Source organism: Pempheris klunzingeri, chromosome 19 (assembly GCF_042242105.1).
Source record: "Pempheris klunzingeri isolate RE-2024b chromosome 19, fPemKlu1.hap1, whole genome shotgun sequence".
NCBI classification, from domain to species: domain Eukaryota; kingdom Metazoa; phylum Chordata; class Actinopteri; order Acropomatiformes; family Pempheridae; genus Pempheris; species Pempheris klunzingeri.
In genome coordinates, this window is record NC_092030.1 from 20070334 (window position 1) to 20089684 (window position 19351).

General features: G+C 39.7%; 4 protein-coding genes across 8 annotated transcripts; 2 read left to right on the forward strand and 2 right to left on the reverse strand.

Annotated features, from left to right (window-relative positions):
* Positions 1 to 1233: 1233 nt before the first annotated feature.
* Positions 1234 to 5886, forward strand: tmem150c (transmembrane protein 150C). Of its 2 annotated transcripts, none has more exons than XM_070850711.1 (8): positions 1234 to 1368; positions 1520 to 1632; positions 2559 to 2612; positions 2704 to 2739; positions 2837 to 2904; positions 3358 to 3485; positions 3587 to 3764; positions 4500 to 5886. In XM_070850711.1, exons 2-8 carry the CDS (start codon positions 1565 to 1567, stop codon positions 4703 to 4705), a joined length of 738 nt encoding a protein of 245 aa, XP_070706812.1. In that variant the 5' UTR covers positions 1234 to 1368; positions 1520 to 1564; the 3' UTR covers positions 4706 to 5886. The 2 variants fall into 2 exon arrangements, with proteins under 2 accessions (XP_070706812.1, XP_070706813.1); XM_070850712.1 differs by having other exon boundaries at positions 1240 to 1348.
* A 108-nt stretch (positions 5887 to 5994) lies between these two features.
* On the reverse strand, positions 5995 to 11042 carry enoph1 (enolase-phosphatase 1). Its single transcript, XM_070850021.1, has 6 exons — positions 10721 to 11042; positions 9682 to 9783; positions 8977 to 9179; positions 7991 to 8123; positions 7756 to 7879; positions 5995 to 6959 (listed from the first exon to the last, which is right to left on the reverse strand). Exons 1-6 carry the CDS (start codon positions 10802 to 10804, stop codon positions 6820 to 6822), a joined length of 786 nt encoding a protein of 261 aa, XP_070706122.1. The 5' UTR covers positions 10805 to 11042; the 3' UTR covers positions 5995 to 6819.
* A 58-nt stretch (positions 11043 to 11100) lies between these two features.
* Positions 11101 to 16297, forward strand: hnrnpd (heterogeneous nuclear ribonucleoprotein D). 3 transcript variants are annotated; one of them, XR_011585674.1, is made up of 9 exons: positions 11101 to 11591; positions 12317 to 12485; positions 13107 to 13268; positions 13393 to 13524; positions 13628 to 13727; positions 14424 to 14579; positions 14684 to 14777; positions 15124 to 15225; positions 16030 to 16297. XR_011585674.1 is itself a non-coding variant. In XM_070850019.1 (8 exons), the coding sequence occupies exons 1-7, from the start codon at positions 11425 to 11427 to the stop codon at positions 14749 to 14751; spliced, it is 954 nt and encodes a 317-aa protein (XP_070706120.1). In that variant the 5' UTR covers positions 11101 to 11424; the 3' UTR covers positions 14752 to 14777; positions 15124 to 16297. The 3 variants fall into 3 exon arrangements, 2 of the variants coding, with proteins under 2 accessions (XP_070706120.1, XP_070706121.1); XM_070850019.1 differs by having other exon boundaries at positions 15124 to 16297; XM_070850020.1 differs by lacking the exon at positions 15124 to 15225.
* A 96-nt stretch (positions 16298 to 16393) lies between these two features.
* Positions 16394 to 18443, reverse strand: LOC139218462 (vesicle-associated membrane protein 8). Of its 2 annotated transcripts, none has more exons than XM_070850023.1 (3): positions 18362 to 18443; positions 17541 to 17711; positions 16394 to 16969 (listed from the first exon to the last, which is right to left on the reverse strand). In XM_070850023.1, the coding sequence occupies exons 1-3, from the start codon at positions 18362 to 18364 to the stop codon at positions 16832 to 16834; spliced, it is 312 nt and encodes a 103-aa protein (XP_070706124.1). In that variant the 5' UTR covers positions 18365 to 18443; the 3' UTR covers positions 16394 to 16831. The 2 variants fall into 2 exon arrangements, with proteins under 2 accessions (XP_070706124.1, XP_070706125.1); XM_070850024.1 differs by lacking the exon at positions 18362 to 18443 and adding an exon at positions 17971 to 18330.
* Positions 18444 to 19351: the final 908 nt, after the last annotated feature.

Sequence of the window (19351 nt, forward strand, 5' to 3'; positions counted from 1 at the left end):
TGCTAATCCTGACTGGAGTGAATTTAGTTTTCTGATTTGATCAAATAACAAAATACTGGACAAATGAACATTTTGGCCTGATGATGGCGCCAGAGGAAAAGTCAGAGGATCACCACAGTTATTAAAAGTATTAAAAGAGGAACAGGAACATCTGTACTGACTTTCATGTCAAAACATCCGCTGGTATGTGGTTGTTTTTTTGTTTTAGTGCCACAAGGAGCCACATTCACACTGCGTATCCTTCGCCCTTTTCCCCTCAGACCCAGGTTAACCTAAGCCAGCAAGAAAAGCCCTTTAGTCTCCATGCCGTGGTCCACTATATCCCCCATTATTCTCCATTAAAAGAAGGACTTACACAGAGTGAATGACAGGATTAGAATCTTTTACAATCAGCACAAAGAGAGCTTTTGTTTAACGGACAAAAAGCAGCATCAAAGTAAACTCACATGTCCTCTCACTGTTTGAGACACACAGAGGACTCATCTGTGTGTGCTGTGGCCGGATGAACCTGTTCGGGGGCCCTGGGGGGGTTTGCTGCTCAACCGTTGATGCCTCCAAGTCCCCCAAACAGTAAACAATAGTTATAGCAGGACACAGGGGCAAGACAGCGTAGTAATCTGGGACAGTGTGAGATCCAGGAGAGACTTTGAAACCTAAAGTTTGAGACAGCAAAGAGTGCTTTGAAGTACCTTACTTGAAGTATTTGTACTTCACATGAATATTTCCATTTTATTCTACTTTAAACTTCTACTCTACTACATCTTAGAGGCAAATATTGTAATTTTATTGTACTTTTTACATTATTTAAACAGCTTTAGTCACCAGATACTCTGATTATTAATGCAAAATATGAATCAACAAATAGATTAAAATATATTATTAGTTATAATATTATTATTATTATTATTATAGGTTAAGCTACACAGCAGTGTATGAAATTAGCTCCAGCTTTATAGCATGCAGCACCTTAATAATAATCCATTAATATAACTAATGATTCCAAAAATGTGCAGATCTACTTAATACCTTTAACTATAACTGAGTATTTTACAGTATTGTTGCTATTTTTATATAAATAAAGTGAATAGTTCTTCCACCACTAGACACAATAAATAAATAAATAAATAAATAAATTCTGCATTTATTTACAACTCCGTGCTCTTATTTTGAAGGGCAAGCTCCCACACCGGAAGTGTTCATAATCTTACTCATACCTGCTGCGTGGAGCCACGACGACAACTAAACACCTTCAGAGGTCCACAGAGGAGCTGTTATTGACTCCCAGTCACATTTCTCACCGACCATAAGCACAGAGACATGAGATGAGTGTTTGCAGCCCGTCAGGCAGGTGAGAGGGGAGCCGGACAGGTGAGGCTTTATTTACACACCAACCTGTTTCCTGCCTCTAATATTTACACAGCAGGTTCTTAAATGCACAGAAAAAGCATGGAAGTGTTGTATGAAACAGCCTGACATGTGGATGCTGACGTGAATTATTCCATAAATCCTTTTCTTCCAGACAAACGAGCAGAATTTGTCCTTGTGAGGAGCGAGAGGAGGGAAGATGTGGAGCCCCTGGGCCCTCCTGCCTCTGGTGCACTCTGTGATCACTGGAGCTGGACTCTGGGTGGTGTAAGTGTATAATAACTAATACAGTGCTGAGTGTAATGTGTGTGCAGGTGAGTGTCAGGGTGGACGGGAGTCAAACCGCATCTCTTCATGAAATAGATAATACCCAATAAACCCAAAATTAAGTTTCACAACTACAAATAGACTTTAAACAACTACAAAGAGATAGATGATTAAGAAATGAGGTGAAATGACTATAAAAAGAGGCAAAGCAGCCACATAGAGACGCAATACAACTCCGAAAAGATTCAAAACAATTATAAAGTGATGCAAAACTACTATGAAAAGGTGTGAATCATCTACAAATAGACGTTAAACAACTACAAAGAGACAAATGATTAAGAAAAGAGGTGAAACGACTATAAAAAGAGGCAAAGCAGCCACATAGAGATGCAATACAACTCCAAAAAGACTGAAAACTACTACAAAGACACACACAAACACACTCCTAAAGAGAGACAAATGACTGCAGAAAGATACTAAATGACTCTAAAGAGACACAAAGGGGCCACGTAGACACAATATGCACGTTAAACAACTACAAAGAGATGCAAAGAGGCCATATAGAGACGCGATTTGACTCCAAAAAGATGCTAAATGATCACAAAGCGACATAAAACTACTACCAAGAGACACAAAGCAGCCACAGAGAGATGCAATACAACTCCGAAAAGATTCAAAACAATGACAAAGTGATGCAAAACTACTAAGAAAAGGTGTGAATCATCTACAAATAGACGTTAAACAGCTACAAAGAGATGCAAAGAGGCCACACAGATGCAAAACTGAAAAAAAACTCAGAGAACAACAAGAACAAAAGCACTAATAACCACCTAAGAGTAGATAATAATGATAATAGATGATACTTCTGTTTATCTTTGTGCACTAATTCTGTTCCCTTCTGTGCTTTAATGCATTTTAACTTGAAGGTACTTTGTTGCCGTCTACGATGAGAAGATTGCACCGCTGGGTTCAAAATACAAGTAGGAATCAAACAGTATTAGAAACAGCAAACAGAGACTTTTAGAAATGTTTGGATGAAGCTTTTTCTTATTTCTCTGAATTTGTTTTTAGGAGAACAAACGGATCCTTTTATCCTCCTTACATCAGGTACGTACTCGTGGTTTCCTTTCAACAATAAAAGCACAGTTATCGTCCTAAATCATCTTTGTTTCAGGAAATAAAAATGTTTTTTTTCCACGTTCAGCATCGCAGGAAACTTTCCTCCAGCCAGCTGCATCTTCAGCCAGGTCATGAACTTATCAGCCTTCCTGGGTGAGAGAGATCCACCTTTATTGATCGTGTTATATTAGAAGATCCCACTTTTACGTGACATTTAACCTTTAAGTAAAATTATGAGGGATATAAATAGACTGCACAGTGTCTGAAATTTCATATAAACTTCATAATAAAATATGTTCAGGACAGGTTAATAGTAATCTAGGACAGTATTAGAATTATTAAATTGATTGAAACTCACATTTTAATAACAAAAACAAGATATTTAAGATCAGCTAGTTGTGTCACAGGTTTTAATCAGACAGGAAATGGTCACGGGGTCACATGACTGCACCAGGAAGTTCAGCAGCAGGGAGTTAAATTCAAAGATAAAGCTGTAAAGGGACATTTCCTGAATATTTCATGGGTTAAAGGACAGATTGATTATTATCATTATTAAATCCTGTTGTTCATTTGGACTAATTTTCCGTTGCTTCTTCTCGACTACAGGGTTTATTGTCGTCGTGCTCAGATACCTGCAGCTGAAGCCCATCTTAGACAAACAGTGGCTGAACGTCGGCTGCCTGGTGGCTTTCTCTGCCGGCTGCTTTGGGATGACGCTGGTGGGAAACTTCCAGGTAACCTGACACCTGCTGCTACGTGTGTGTAAATGTCTGTTTGTAGATTCAGGACTCACCTGTGGGTCCGGCTCCAGAGACTTGACAGGTTTGGGTTTTAGTTATTCGCAGAGGAGATGATCCACAACTTGGGCACGTTCATGACGTTCGGCCTGGGAACGCTGTTCTGCTGGGTGCAGTCCTACATCACCCTGAAGGTGAACATGCAGAACGAGGGCAGGAAGGCCGGTGTCCTTCGTTTCCTGCTGTCTGGATCCATCACTGTCTCCATGATCCTCCGTATCCTTTTAGTGTAACGGAGCGATGAGCAGAGTTACAGGTGAAGTTAATGGTGTAGTTTAAGGTGATGACATTAAAAACTAAAGGGGAAATATATCAAGTGTTTGGGTTAATACTTGATTCTGATGGGTACCAATTAAGTAGTTTGAAATTGATAACCATAGCAACAGGGATGTGGACTGCAGGAAGTAGACTATACCACAATCTTGCTAGCACAACGTTAGCTTTGTGGCTAACAGCTGGGCCTAATAATAACAATATTAATAAGAACTTTATTATTTATTTTGCACTTTTCTTAACAAGTGATTTACAAAATAAAACCAGACAAGACAGTTAAACATGAGGGTAAAACCAAAGGATAAAAGCACATAGAAACAACTAAAAGAGTAAAGATAAGAAAAGGAGCTGAGTGGACTTGAAATATCATCCTATTAACTGGAGTAGTGAACTGTAGTGTTTCCGTTGCATAAGAACCTAATGGGATGGTAATGATTGTTCCACATATTAGTCAGATCCTCAGGCGTTACCAGGCTCGTGAAAATAGAAGTGACTGGTCTTGATTTTATTATAAACGTAATAATAAATGTTCCATTATCAGGAATGAATGGACTCTGGACTGATGCTTGATTTTGAAACTTGTGGTCCAGTGATGTTTTTGTGGTGATGAACTTGTGATGAACTTCCTGTGCAGTGCTCCATCCTTTGCGTGTCTCCTCCTTAACCCGCCTGCTCCAGACTTCTCCCTGATGCCTCAGGGCCTCCACATGCAAGCAGCTCAGTGCCAGTGGGCGCTGGTCATGTTCTTCCTCATCTTCCTCGGCACTTTCGCCATCGAGTTTCGTCACAACCGCTTTGAAACGGTGGTCACAGACAACTCAGGGCGCCCAGTGCTCCCGTCGGAGCCCTTCGCTGGAGTGACCAGGTACCGGCCCGAGCTGTAGCGCTGAGGGATGTGTGGTTCAGCAACTTCAAGATGCATTTACGTCGTCTGGACCAGCGGCTGACATTTCACTGTTACCATTAGTGACACGTGACCTCCATGTCACATGTGCATGCTGTTTTTTTAGATCTCTATCAGTCCCTTTTCTTTTCCTTTTATTTTAAACTTCCCTGATGTTTTAGCTGTGTGGGGTTACATGATCCTATAGATGTTATCACTTTTATCGGAGCTCTTAAGATGCAGCTTTGCACAGTCGGTATCAAGGAACATTTAGAAAAAGCAGTGGTTTTGTAGCCGTCAGTGTTTATAAATTCAGTTTTCACACCCACTAAATGTCTAGAGCGAAGTTAGAGAGCGGCTGGAACATTATTTTTGGAAAGATAAAGGTCAAGCCAGTAGCAGCTTAGCTTAGCTTAGCATAAAGACTGGACACAGGAAAACAGCTAGCCTGCATGTTACAATTAAGTGTTTGGCTGATTCAAGTATTTGAAGACTTGTAGACCACTTTTAGATCAACTACTAAATAAATAAAGGATCCAGTGTCTCCAGTGGAAAAGGGATTTAGACTTTAATGTTGGGAAATAAAACGTTGAACCTCTAAGAAAGAAACTCCTATTTAAAAGGGAATAGTTCAGCATTTTGAGAAATACACTGATGTGTTTTCTTGTGGAGGATAAGATGAGACAATTGATACCAACTTTAAAGACTAAGACTGCTAAATATGCAGCTGTAGTCAGGAGGTGGTTAGCTTAGCTTAGCTTAGCTTAGCATAAAGACTGGGCACAGGGAAACAGCTAGCCTAGCTTTACCCAAAGGGAACAAGATGTGCACCCAGTTATGCAGAGTATGAAGAACAGTGTAATATTTGGCATTTTAAAGGTAATTACTCCAAACTTAAGAAGCCTTTATCATCACATCTAAAGTGTTGCTACACAAAATAAGCTTTACATAATCTCTTTATACCAATGAATGTTACTGACACTGTTTTATGAGCTGCTTTATATGAACTTTGATTGTATTTTTTTGCTCATGATTGAATGCTTGCTAAATTCCAGAGTAAGGGATCAACAGAGGACTTATCTAGCTCTTATCTAACTTTCAGAAACTGTGTTGAAAATGAGTATATTTGAATTTCAGCATCTTCCAAACATTAAAAAACGCGATTAAATGCTTATTAGTGATTACTAGCTTCTGTGTGACTCATTACCGCTGGGGGATAGTTGAGGAAGACATTGTAGGATTTGTGTGAACTGACCCTTTAAGTGTTTGGACTGAGGGAGCAGACAGACATCTGTGTGAGACACGGCATTTATTGGAAGCAGGGTTTTATATTATTTCCTGAATGATACCAATTACGTTTCACACATAAATGATCAATTTGGCAATTTTTAGGTAACTTTCCAAACACCGACATTACAGATGATCAACGAGGATGGCACATTTAAAGAGACACCATTCACCCGCGAGGGGACTAGTTAAGACATCCAAAGGTTGAAATGAGAACTTCTCTGTCAGCAGCGCCCCTGCTGAGTGCATCTATACTGTAACTCTACTTCCTAAAACATTACAATGTTAAACAGTTCAGTCACAGGTAAAACTTCACACACCTGCGACACGCGTGTATGTGTGGCGGGAGAAAACAGCACATGAACGGAAAAATGTTTACAAAAGTACAACACACACACTTACAGCTGGAAAGTTTTGATTAACATTGGAGAGGTTCAGAACAGGCAACCAAACACGGTTCATCTAAAAAGGTAAAAAGGTGAGAGAACTTCACAGGTCGTGTGCAGTTTCCGTCAGGCTTGTTGCTTCTTTGAGCTTTTCTTTTCTCGTCCCAGTCGATCAAATGGTCCAATGGGAGTTGCGCTCTGCAGATGTGTTTCCACATGTGTGCCGGGCGTCCTCCAACGCCTGGATAGATCGGCTTCTTCCGGGCGGCGGCATCTCCTGCTGCACGTCTTCAGCTGTCAACGTGGCACAAACAAAAACATCAGAGTTGCCAAAGAAAAAGGGGAGGGGATGGGGGGGTGGTGGGGTGGAAGGAGAGAAGGAGCAGGTCGTTGTGGAGTGAAGTCAGAGACGCTCTCCCCCCGTCTTCCTCCACGCTCTGTGTTAAACACGTCCCGTCAGTTCCAGTTGGCTAAAGGTCGTAATGAGGTTATAGTGGGCCCGCTCGTCATCCGTCAGCTCCATGTTTCCCGGCCGGAGCACCACCACCACGTTCGCCCCCGCTTCTTCAGCCGCTTTAGCCTCTGCAATGACAAACCCCCCAGTGAAAATAGAATTAGAGCCTTAAAATAATATACATTTACACTACATTTAAATAGAGATTAAGCTAAATATAATGTAGAAAGGATAGAGATCCTCAGAAAGGTTCCTCATGCAGATTTTAACTATTAGCACTACAGAGCAAAGCTTCAACGCCGTTTTTTTTCCAGCCAGCTATTGTCATGAGAAGAAAAACACTTCTAGATCTATTATTGGATGGACATATGCAGACCTGATGTAATAGGTTGGGTCAGAAATAACTGATTATGAATAAAAAGAAAAATTCAATATATAATGTGGTTTAATAGATTATGACACCGATGAGTTTTCACAACTTTGAACTCGCTGCGACGACATCAGACTTCTCCTCAAACTGCATGAAACGGCAGGAAAGTAAGTCGGTACACATGGATGTAAACAACACAGGTTGCAAACATTTAAGAAAAAAAAAAAAATCAGCTTTGCAAATATTTTATGAGGAAAGAAATGTGCTCGGCGTGTTTGTTCGACCTCGGGGAAACACTCAAGGAGGTTTGATGAGAAACACTGAGCGTAAACAAACTCTGTTTACATGAAAGCTCCACTTCAGCAGCTTTATGGTGCTCTGAGCTAAATGTTCATGTACAGCAGGTATAATGTTTATCTTCTTTGTTCAGCGTGCTAGCATGCTAATATTTGATCATTAGTACTTAATGGTCTCAATCACTAGTTTCAAGTCTTCTTTGCATAAAATGTCCCCCTTTAAGTCATCAAATTATTATTCTAATATGATGAACTCACCTCGAGTGACGTCTGTCAAGAATGTGATCTCCTCAGGCTGGCAGCCAATCCTCTCTGCAATCCTCTCATAGCTTTTGCTGTCAACTTTAGCTCCTATATTGGTGTCAAAGTGTCCATCAAATAACTGAAATGATTTAAAGAAGAAACAGCTCATTAGCCACAATATCAACAGACATCCTCAGAAATATCCTCTGATGAGTTTTACGTACGTGATGCGAGAGGCGGCTGTACTTACATCTAAAACGTCTCCTTCGACAGAGTATCCAAACAGAAGTTTCTGTGCCTCCACGCTTCCAGAAGAGTAAATGTACACTTTTAGTCCTTGTCCTTTCCATATTTTGATGGATGGGATTACATCCTGATAGACCCTGAAGATCAAAATCAGAAGGTAAACCTCATTTAATTACTCAATAAAAACTCAATTTTTAGGTTCCAAAATCACCGTGCCCTCAAAGATCAAACATCTGTAATGATTTTTTATTTTTCACCCCTATTGATTAATTAATAATGCATCTAAGACATACAAGTCCACAGCCGTGAGTCTGCACATCTACAAACGTCACTTTGTTTAGTTTGTTATAAAATAAACATAAAATATTTTCACAGATCAAATAAAAACATTAAGTTACTTAGTGATCTGATTATTAGATCTAGAAGTCAATTTTTATTTATTCATCCAATTCTCTTCATTTTATTGACTAATTGTTTGTTTGTCTATAAAAAAAAAGACTTCCATTTATTAATTGATCAACTAACTGATCGATATTGTTTGACTTGCTTTAGCTGTTTTAGTCTGACAACATCAGAGAGAGGATCCGTACAGAGATAACAGCCGTTATATCGCTCTCTTCAAAGCCACCAGACTCCACTGACAAAAACAGTCATTTTACCTCACAGAACAATATAACACAAACAAACTAAACGACTGAGGCAGCGGTCAACAAGCATCTCCTGTCGTCTGTGAAGTTAAATTACTGTTTTTGTCAATGGAGTCTGGTGGTTTTGAAGAGAGCTGTTCTAAACTAAAAGGATCTCCAATCTTTAAAAGCAATAATGGCGGTGAATGAAGTGAAACAGTCCTGGTTGATGAACTGTTTGCGTACATTCAGTATTCACACCGATTACGTGTCTGGAAACCTTCTCAAGTCATTACACAAGTTTGAGCAGAGCATCTGTACAAATGTAAGAAATCTGAAGTGAGGAAATGAGCGGTGTACTTACTCGCCTTTGATTCTCCCGGAGGAATAACCCGCCCTCCATATGTGACCTTGGAGCTGTTTGAGTGCGGTCGACTTCCTGTCCGCTGCCATCTGCCACAGCACATTATCCACTACTTCCCTAATGGCCTTCTCCTCGTCCGTGTGGACCGTCTGGTCCACGGTGTGGACGGGGCACGACCGATTCTGCCTCATGTCTTCTTCGATCTGTCACAGCAGTGAGGCTTTTTATTAATTGGCACTTGGTTTGATAATTGATTAATCATTTCTGTCATTTGTTTTCAGGCAAAAATGCAAATATTTCAGTTTTACATGCTCATAAATGTGAATATTAATTGGTTTTCTCCATTTTATAAGATATTAGACTGCATATTTACACAAAAACAAGCAATATGAATATGCCAACTTGGTATTTTTTAGTATTTTCTGACGATGATTAATTGATTTATCAGGTAAACAATGGCCAGGTTAATCACTAATGTAAATAATCATTAAGTGCCATCTTAACATAAATGGCCAAAGTCCCTCATTCCTTCACTCGCTGAGCTGCTGACACTAAGATAAAATTGGCAAGAAGAGAATTTCCTCCTCTAGAAAAGAGAATACGCTGATTTTTATGTTTTTGTCAAGCTGAATGACTCTGCTCTTAAATTTGACTCGATCTTGAAATGAATCGCACTTGAAAATCCCACCTCCTCGTCGCTTTTACCTGTTTCTTTAAGAGATGGACATCTTGTTTGCACTCGTCTTCCTCCCAGTGAGTGGACAAGTACTCCTCAAGATGCTCCCTGATGTATGGAAATAAGATATCCTGAAAATGACAAAGAGGAGTCATTAGAGGCCTCTTACAGACTGAAAAATAACTCGGTTAGACTCACAAAGTGTACTGGGTCGTATTTATTTGCAAAATCAAGAATTTATATACATATACACACCTTCTAATTTATTCAGTGACATCTCATTTGTTCTTTGACAGTCATTTCATTTCTCTAACTGTGTTTATTGTGACCATTATGCACCAAAATACCAAAGCAAATTCCTTCTCTGCAATTAATTAGTTCCCTTATTAACTATTATGCTGCGTTCACGCCATATGGGGCAGATGGAAGATGAGATGGGAAAGATATCCATCTGACAATTCAACAACAGTTGTATAATTATCAACTCGGTTGTGGAAGAGTTAAAAACACTGTACATTGATAATATAACAATATGGATTACATTTGGGGTTAATAATGGTGAATTCAATGACAGATTTTAACTGACGCGAGCTGTCAATGTTTGTTCCTTTGTTTTTCAGGCACTTCCATGTTATAAAAACAAAGTCAGATATATCAGAGCTGCTGCAAGAATGTCCAAATTGTAATTATAATTATAACTTACTTAGATGTGGACGTGAATGTTATTTACAGGTGAGAAACTAGTAATTACGATCAACTCCGACATGTCCTGAACGCCCCATATGCTGGCTTTTATAAAGTAGCGACTCTAATTTACATTTTAAACGAATAAAAGCGGAATAAACCGGAAAGAAGGAGGCAAAACATCAAAGCAGAGTAAAAGAAGTTGCAGTAAATTGAGGTATGACTCTTCTATAAGCGCACAACAGCCAAACTAGCTGCTACAATGTCTGTTAGCATGGCCGTAGAGAGCCGTTGTTGAGCGCCACATAATTAGCTGACAACGCTGTTAAATTAGCATTAAATAGTCCCTGCTGAGAAACAACAGTTCTGTGTGATTTAACTCACCTTTACAAACGTGATCGGTGTGGTTGTTCCTTCAATATCCAGCAATAAAACACTGGTACAGGCAGGAACTGACACAGTGGCCATTTTTAGGAGAGTCTGCAGCTGGTTAGCTGACGTTAGCTTAATTAGCAGCCGCGGCGCAGGGTTAAATCTCCGCTGCTCCTCCGCTGGATATCTACCGAGGACAGGTGAGGCAGGGGAGGGATTATCTAACCGCTGTAAAAACGTATCACCTGGTTAGTTAAGAGCCACTATCTCGCTTTGCTGGCCATCGCCCCGCAGCTAACACATGTTCGGCGGCGCTGTCAGTGCGGCCTGCGGGTCGTTGGGTGGCGCTGCTGAGCGTCTGCACACACACACACACAAAAAAAAAAAAAAAAAGCCACGAAGAAGAAATTAAAGGAAAGAAGCTGCGATGAAAACAAAACGACGCTCACAAGTCGATCTTCATATTACTGCAACTGAGACTAACATCTGCCTCACTGTCACACAATTTTGCACAAAATCAGACTAAAAAATAATCTGCTCCACTTATGGTAACTAGGATTTAACTGACGCGAGGAGCCAACAGCTAGCTTGACGATATATGATAGCTGAATATTAGCTAGTAGCTAGCTAGCTTAGCCTCTACTTCTGACGTAGCTTTGAGTTTCTTTCGAGCTGCTTAAAGTTAAACTTTTGTTGGTAAAAGACCCCCGAAAAACATGTCGGAAGACTATGAATTCAGCGATGACACGACCATGATGAGAATGGAGGAGGATGGAGAGGCCAACAGTGATGACCCGATGTCTGCGGCGGGGGACGGTGGCCTGATGGGGGGCGAGGCCGAGGGATCGAGGATTGACGCCAGTAAAAACGAGGAGGATGAGGGGTACACTAACGTTATCTTACCGCTGAAATCACCATAATAATCATTCTGTGTGATGGTATTAAGATGCTGAAAGTAACTGAGTATAGTTACTCAAGCACTGTACTTGAGTACAGTTTTGAGGTGCTTGAGTTTTTCCAGTTTATATCACTTTATATTTGTGGTAAATCACATAAAGCATCTGATTAATGTATTAAATACAATTGTTATAGATTTAATTACCCGACAATATAGAAATTAGTTAACAAGGAGCTCCACCTTGGCAAACTACAAGAGTAAAATAGTAAAACTTAGACGTTAAAGAAGTAGAATAAGATTCTTTATTTGTCACATACACAGTTATACACAGTTTAATGTGCAGTGAAATGTTTTGAGTGTCTGCTCCAGACTGAAACAATAACAGATCAAATAAATATAAAATAACACACAAAGTAGAAAACACAAGATAAATACACACACACACACACACATATATATATATATACACACATAAAGATAGAATAAATAAATAAAAGTCTGTGGTCGGTGCAGAAAGTTAAAGAAAAAGTTGAATAAAACTAAAAGAAGTAACTAAAAGAAGTAGTATGATACATAATAGTATATGAGGCCATGTTTTAGCTAAATGAGCACCTTTACTTGTCCCACCTTACGTGCATTCAGCTGATAATACTTCTTTACTGTGTTGGTCTGTAAAAGCACCAAACAGCCGCTGTGTGTTGTATCTGTAGGAAGATGTTCGTAGGAGGGCTCAGCTGGGACACCACCAAGAAGGACCTGAAAGATTACTTCTCCAAGTTTGGGGAGGTTGTAGACTGCACTTTAAAACTGGACCCCATGACTGGCCGCTCAAGGGGCTTTGGCTTTGTGCTCTTCAAAGAACCCGAGAGTGTTGACAAGGTACAGTCCAGCTCCTACAAGCAGTGTTAACATTGCATCCGTGAACTGCAAACCAAGGTACTAATAATGCCACATGCACATTACTGACTCATACTTTAAACTCTAGCTGTCAGATAGTGAATGAATTCTGCATTATTGCTGTTTTGTAAGAATCTGTGTCTTGATTGTTTTTAGGAAAACTGCATGTTTAGCTCCACGACTTGAATGTAGTGGTGATACAATTCTTTGTTCGTCAGTTACAGGAAATTAATTCACAACCGCAATTAATTATTTCTTTTCCAGTTAAAATTACAGGCACTGCACTAAAGTGTAAAAGTATTTGCATCTTTTCTCTGATTTATATGATTGTGAACTGAATATTTTTGGGTTGTGGATAAAACTAGCTGCTTAGATACGTCACCTTGGCCTCACTTGAATTAAGAGACAAATGTATTAATTAATAAATTGACAAATTAACCGGCCTAATAATTGATGATGACAACAGTGGTTATGGTGATACAGTCTGATTATCAGGCTAAAGCTTCTTTGCACTGGGATCAGATATCTTGACTAGCAGTTGTGAATTAACGCTTACATTTTTCTTCATGTCCCCTTTTGTTGATTGGTTATTTCTCTGTGAAGGTTGCTTCACAGAAGGAACATAAACTCAACGGAAAGGTCATTGACCCTAAAAAAGCCAAGGCCATGAAGAGCAAGGAGCCCGTAAAGAAGATCTTTGTTGGTGGTCTCTCTCCAGACACTCCTGAGGAGAAAGTCAGAGAGTACTTTGGTGCCTTTGGAGAGGTACTCTTCTTCTAACATTCCCAGATTTAGCTTGTACTTAGTGGCTCATGTTTCATTTTAGTGGGTCTGCATGACTGTAGAGCTACTGAACCTTATTTTATACATTCGCTGATGATGTGAACAGGTGGAGTCCATTGAACTTCCCATGGAGAACAAAACAAACAAAAGGAGAGGCTTCTGCTTCATCACATTCAAAGAGGAGGATCCAGTGAAGATGATCATGGAGAAGAAGTACCACAATATCGGACTAAGCAAGGTACACACTCTTTTTTTTTTTAAGCCTCGATTAAGTCTTTATTGCCTGGTAATTGTTTTACACACATTATGGAAATGAATCTCCTTATTTTCTGTTCTTTTAGTGCGAAATAAAAGTGGCAATGTCCAAGGAACAGTATCAGCAGCAGCAGTACTGGGGAGGCAGAGGTGGATACTCATCCAGGTCTCGAGGAAGAGGTGGTGGTGAGTGAGAGAAAACATATGAACTACATGGAGGAAGAAAAAAAAAAAAGCACATTTTGCCACAGATTCATCATATTAATCCCCACTAAACAGTAAAATCTGACAACTGGAATAAGAAAATATGGTATAACCTACATAATCAAACTGTAGTCTTTTCTTTAAAGGAGTAGTTCAACATAATCCACTTTCTTGCTGAGAGAGAATCTCCTGTCAAGCGAGCTCCACTCAGGCTGCTGTATCTTCTTTGTTTAACCCATAAAAAAAACCAGAAACACACAAATGAAAAGTTGTGGTTGTGTGCCGGACTGTTTCTTGGAAAGGCGCAGTGACTTCCTGGAGTCCTGTTGTCATGGTGAGGTTGCCAGGCGACGCAGCAGAGACCCCAGGAAGTCACAGTCCTGCCCTTAAAGAGACAGTCCGGTGCATAGCCGTCCCTAAAACCACAACTTTTCATTTTTACTCTGCTGTGTTTTATATGCTGAACATTATCTAGCTGGGGGATCGTTACTGCGTGTCTATTCCACACCCTCCCATTTCCTGTAATTTCTCTGCTGTCAGCTGTAATAAAGCGTTTAATTGTCCAATAATGTAAAAATTAAAGATACGTGGGAGAAAAAAAACGCTTTTAATCAACGTTTGAGTGAAGTGAAACAGATGTGGTGCAGTAATTTGATTCAAATCCTTTTTTAATTGCAGGTCCCAATCAGAACTGGAACCAGGGTTATGGCAACTACTGGAATCAAGGCTATGGAAATTATGGCAATTATGGTTACAGTAATCAAGGCTATGGAGGCTATGGTGGCTATGATTACCCTGGTTACAACAACTATTATGGATATGGTGACTACAACAGTAAGTGAACGCACCGGTAAAACACCTTTTCTGAGCCTCACTTTAATGCCGATGGTTCCATTCACTTTCTGTCAATTAAACCTGTTGTTGTGCCACACTTGTAGATCAATCTGGTGGATACGGCAAGTCGCCACGGCGTGGCGGTCACACCAACAGTTACAAGCCGTATTAATGGGGGAAACCCCCGTCTTTAAGTAGGTATGTAAACAGAGAAATACCCCACTTACTGTAAACTTAAAGTAGTTATATTTACTTTGCTGTTTGGTAACATTATGTATAATTTTCTCTTGTAAATTTCTTTTTCTCAGCACCCTCAAGTGCTTTACAGTAGTGGTAACATAGAGGCTACACTCTTTGTGGCGATTATTTTAACAGCTGGCCTTCTGCTGCCTCTTTTGCACCTTCTTTTTTTTTTAAACTGTAAAGTTAACAGGTAAAGTACTGCTACTACAGTAAATGGATACCAAAGTTAAGGATGTGCAAGGAAACAGAAAAGGAAGTATGTTGTCTCCTAACTCTGACATACCTTGTTTGTACCTGCCAGCGGAGCTTCCTTGCAGGCCATGAGCTGACTCCCAGATACTCTCAGGGCCCGCTCAATGCGGACCGGGTACGAGAAGCATACGCTCTCGAATGCTGCCATTTGGTATGGTCTTACAACATCCTGTATCAGCATTTCTAAACTAAAACAATATGGGACACGTCCAGCTTTGTCATCTTTCTTTCCATTTTAATTTCTTTGCAACTGTTTGTAATGTAAAACGTAAAATATACACATGTAATTGTCATTTTTTACAGGCCCTTACTCCCCCACAAGTAATGATTATAAATATGAGAAAATAACTATTTGTTTTTCAAAGGATACGTACAGCATTCTCTGGACTTTCCAGTTCCTATTGTTAATATATGCATTCCTAATCTTATCTAAAATGCTTGTTTCTTTATTTAGCTCTTGTAGCCAGTAGTCCATGAGCTAAAACCTGGTTCGTAGTTGGACGCTACTGTGTTGGGGGATAAAGTGCTTTACTTTGTGTACATGTATTGCTCTCTTTTGTGTTACTGACAGCGATGGAAAAGACTCCTCTTTTGTTAATTTTCCTGTAATGAATTTTCCTCTTATAACCTCTTGTAAAACGAGAAGAAACAAAGTGTCACCACATTTCCAGAAATTTGCATGTAATGCTTTCTTTAATGTGTATTTTTGACCAATCGAAGGTTTCTTCCATTTAGTCTTTTGGCTTTGACTTCTTCAATTTATTGCACTTCAGGATTTCTAGCTTATGGACTAACTATTTTTAACTGTAAACTGTTAAAATAATTTGTTTTTTCTTATTGCTTTTTTCGTTGTTACATTGGACATTATAAACACGGGGGATTCCTATTTTTATTTTAGAATTGGACAGTTTTGTGTTCATCTATAGACTGATTTGTGTCTGTTTGTTTTTCATAGGTTTCAGAGTGATGAAAGACAGCTGTGGGCTGGTGGAGCATTTGGCCAGAGAGATGATGGTATCCAGCAAAGATCACTAGCTGATTGTAAGAGAATAAATGAAGAGCACTATGACCTACAGCACATTTCCTCTCTATTTACCAGAGTATTTGTTGTATCTTTGGATTTGGATGTTTTCCGCATTTATTTAGATTACTGCAAAGCTTCAGCAACTTGCGTTCCTCATCCCCCTTCTCGTTTTTGTATTTATTGTTCTCATATGCTGTTTGTGAAATGCTTCATTTATTCCATAACTGAGATGTTAGATGGGTTGGAACAGATCACACATATATACATAACTGTGGTAGCAAAGTTATGAAATGCGTTGTTACAATTTTTCCTCTTTATCATAGTCATCAGTCATATATTACATGTGTTATTACAGAGTTTGACAGTCATAAACATACAGTATATATATATACACAGGAAATTATACATCAAGAAATGCGACAAAATAAAAATAATAAACACTCATTTGGAGTTGTCAACCTTTGTGGAATATTAAGAGCTGTGTTACGTCACTGTTGGAGTGTTTCAAAAGGTTTTTCAGCCACGTTTTATCTTCACATCATGAGCTTTATCACAGAGTGGCCTCATTAATTGGCTTCCTCATGTTACAAAATCACTTATCCTTTCAATTAACATGAATAATTTGATCTTGAATTGCCACAGGTTTTGTTTTTTTTCTTTGGAGCTGAAATGATCTTCGTCCACCAGCTTGATTGCTTTCAGTCCTGAGCTGGTGAATGAGAGCAGGTCGGGTTTATATAACTTTTGTGGCAAAGAGGATGATGAGGATGACAACGATCAGCACAATCACGCCGATTATTATCATCATCTTAATGTTTTTCCACCAGTATTTCCTGGCAACCTGCGTGGACGTTCGTTGGAACGAGTCAGCCTGGAAAAAAAAAACACAACGGGAAACCTAATAAAACACAGATCCTTCACTTAAAGGGCAACTCCATCATTTTAAAGTGTCAAAGTTACTTAGTTTACTATGACAGAGTGTCAGGGCTAGTGTAGGTATAAAAAAAATATATATACAGAGCAGGAAAGAGGATAACATTCAAGAATTTGTGGTATTTAACGTGAGGGGTCAGGCCTCTTAACAGGGTCCCAAGATTAAACTGACAGGCTGTGAGATGATTAATGGGAGAAGAAAGGTTTTGCTACACAAATATTCTCTAATCTTTGCTTTTTGTTAAATATTTGGGTAGTTTTGACTCTTTTGGGTTCACAAACAGTAATTTATTGGAACAATTTGGGAAACTGGGATAGGAAATGTCTCTGGTTTATTCTTAGACGGAGCCTAAGGTTTGAAACCACTGTATTTTATACGTTTTTTTATGTTGAATCTTCATACAATATTTCCCTAATATATAAAGTAGCAAGAAATGGAGATACTCCAGTGAAATACAAGTATCTCAGAGTTGTGAATGAGTAAAACATAATCATAATAAAATACTCACAGACGCCTGCAGGTCATCCACCTTCCCGATCAGGTCGTCTAATCTTTCCCCCCTATCCAGCACTTTGCTGATGTTGTCTTTCAGAATAACTTTAACCTCGTTGACCTGACCCTGCACAGTGTCCAGTTTGGCCGCCGAGCCGGTGGCCGGCGGCTGAGAGCTCGTTTCGGCCTGTGAGGAAAAGATGGCGACAGGGTGGTCATTTTTTAACCACACACCTAAAGTTCAAATGTTGCTTCCTGCAGGCGAGGAAGGAGGAAAAGAGGCTATCAGGTGTGCAGCCTGTGTGATTGTCACATGAAAACCTTGTGCACCGTGGTTCCATAGTAATACAAATCATTTCAGATAATATTCAGCTGAAAAACAAGCAGTAACATCAATCTTATATCAATAATAAGAAGTGTGTAACTTTAACAAGCACACCACCTACCATAGAAGCACTCTTCCTCTGTCACAACCCAACCAAACAACTCGGCTTCATGCAAAGAATAAAGTCCTGCCAGTATAATAAACAAACTCAGAGATCTGGGCTCCTTGTGACTGCATGAGTCACACAGTCAGAGCTGAACAAATGTCTGCTGAAGGTTGCACCTTTCCCGTGTCACTCATTAACTGCCTGTGGCCTCAATCGAAGTCTCATTGGCTCAACAGGAGCCAGCCATCATCGCCACAAAAGAGCTGTGGACGAGCGGTGCTTTCATTTCCTGCTTTACATCAACACAGAAGTACCAAAACACCAGCATCTTTTAAAACTAGTCGTCCAATAAAGTTCAGTTTAAGCGACTAAAACCTTCCTGTCAGGTTCTGTGTGGTTTACATACCATCAGCAGGGAGAGCAGCGGACGCAGGCCAGTGCTGAGCTGATGTGTCCGGGCAAAGTGCTCTGCTTTCAACACACTGATATTTGCAAGGCAATAAAGGAGTGAAGTCACTCGGTTGCTTCACTTCATTTCCTCATCCTGTGTTGTGCAGCAGAGACGCCGCCTGACATTTCATGTATGCAAACATGTTTCATTCCCACTGTTGTGAAGCACCAGTCCAGCTCAGTGTAGCACCGTAATGGAAATGTGTTATATGTCCTGTGTCATGCACACTCTGAGCCTGAGTTCATTTTAGGACATACTGTGCAACAAAATGTTTCATTTCAGAGCAGATATGCAGCTGACGCACCCCAGTTTGTTCCAGTAAGCACCAAAAACTCTTTTATTTAGTAGCCAACTGTACCTTGCTGAGTTTGTCCACTCTATCATATAAATATCCTTTATATATATCCTTAACACTGTTTCATTTTCTCTGCTGAGAGTGTGGAACACACTTTGCTGCAGCAAATAAAAGACAGACAAAGACAAACTTTGACTGTTTATTCTTCGATTCGCCAGAGATAAACATTTCAGCCACAGTTTCAAGACTTAAAGGTTCATTAGCAATGTGATTGTGCTTCCATTTACTAGAAGTCCATGTGGAAAGTATCGTGTGTGTGTGTGTGTGTGCAGTATGTATCATCAGTCCTGCACAGGGAAATAGAGAAGTGGGTGGGGAGGAAGATCACAGGGAGGAAGAGGAATAACTGTCACCTGTGTTGTGGCAATAACAGCCGTGCTGGAAGAAATATCTTAATGTTTCTTTACAGCTGAGTGTAAGTAATAATACAATTATTTAAAAATACTATATAATAAGTTAAACTCCTGCATTCAAACTCATATTCACACAAAAGCATGTCAGGAAAATACACTAACGGTTTAAAAGTAAGTTATGCAGCCAAAATAGGCCCTAAACGTCACTCAGGAACATGTAAAATACATTTTAATGTG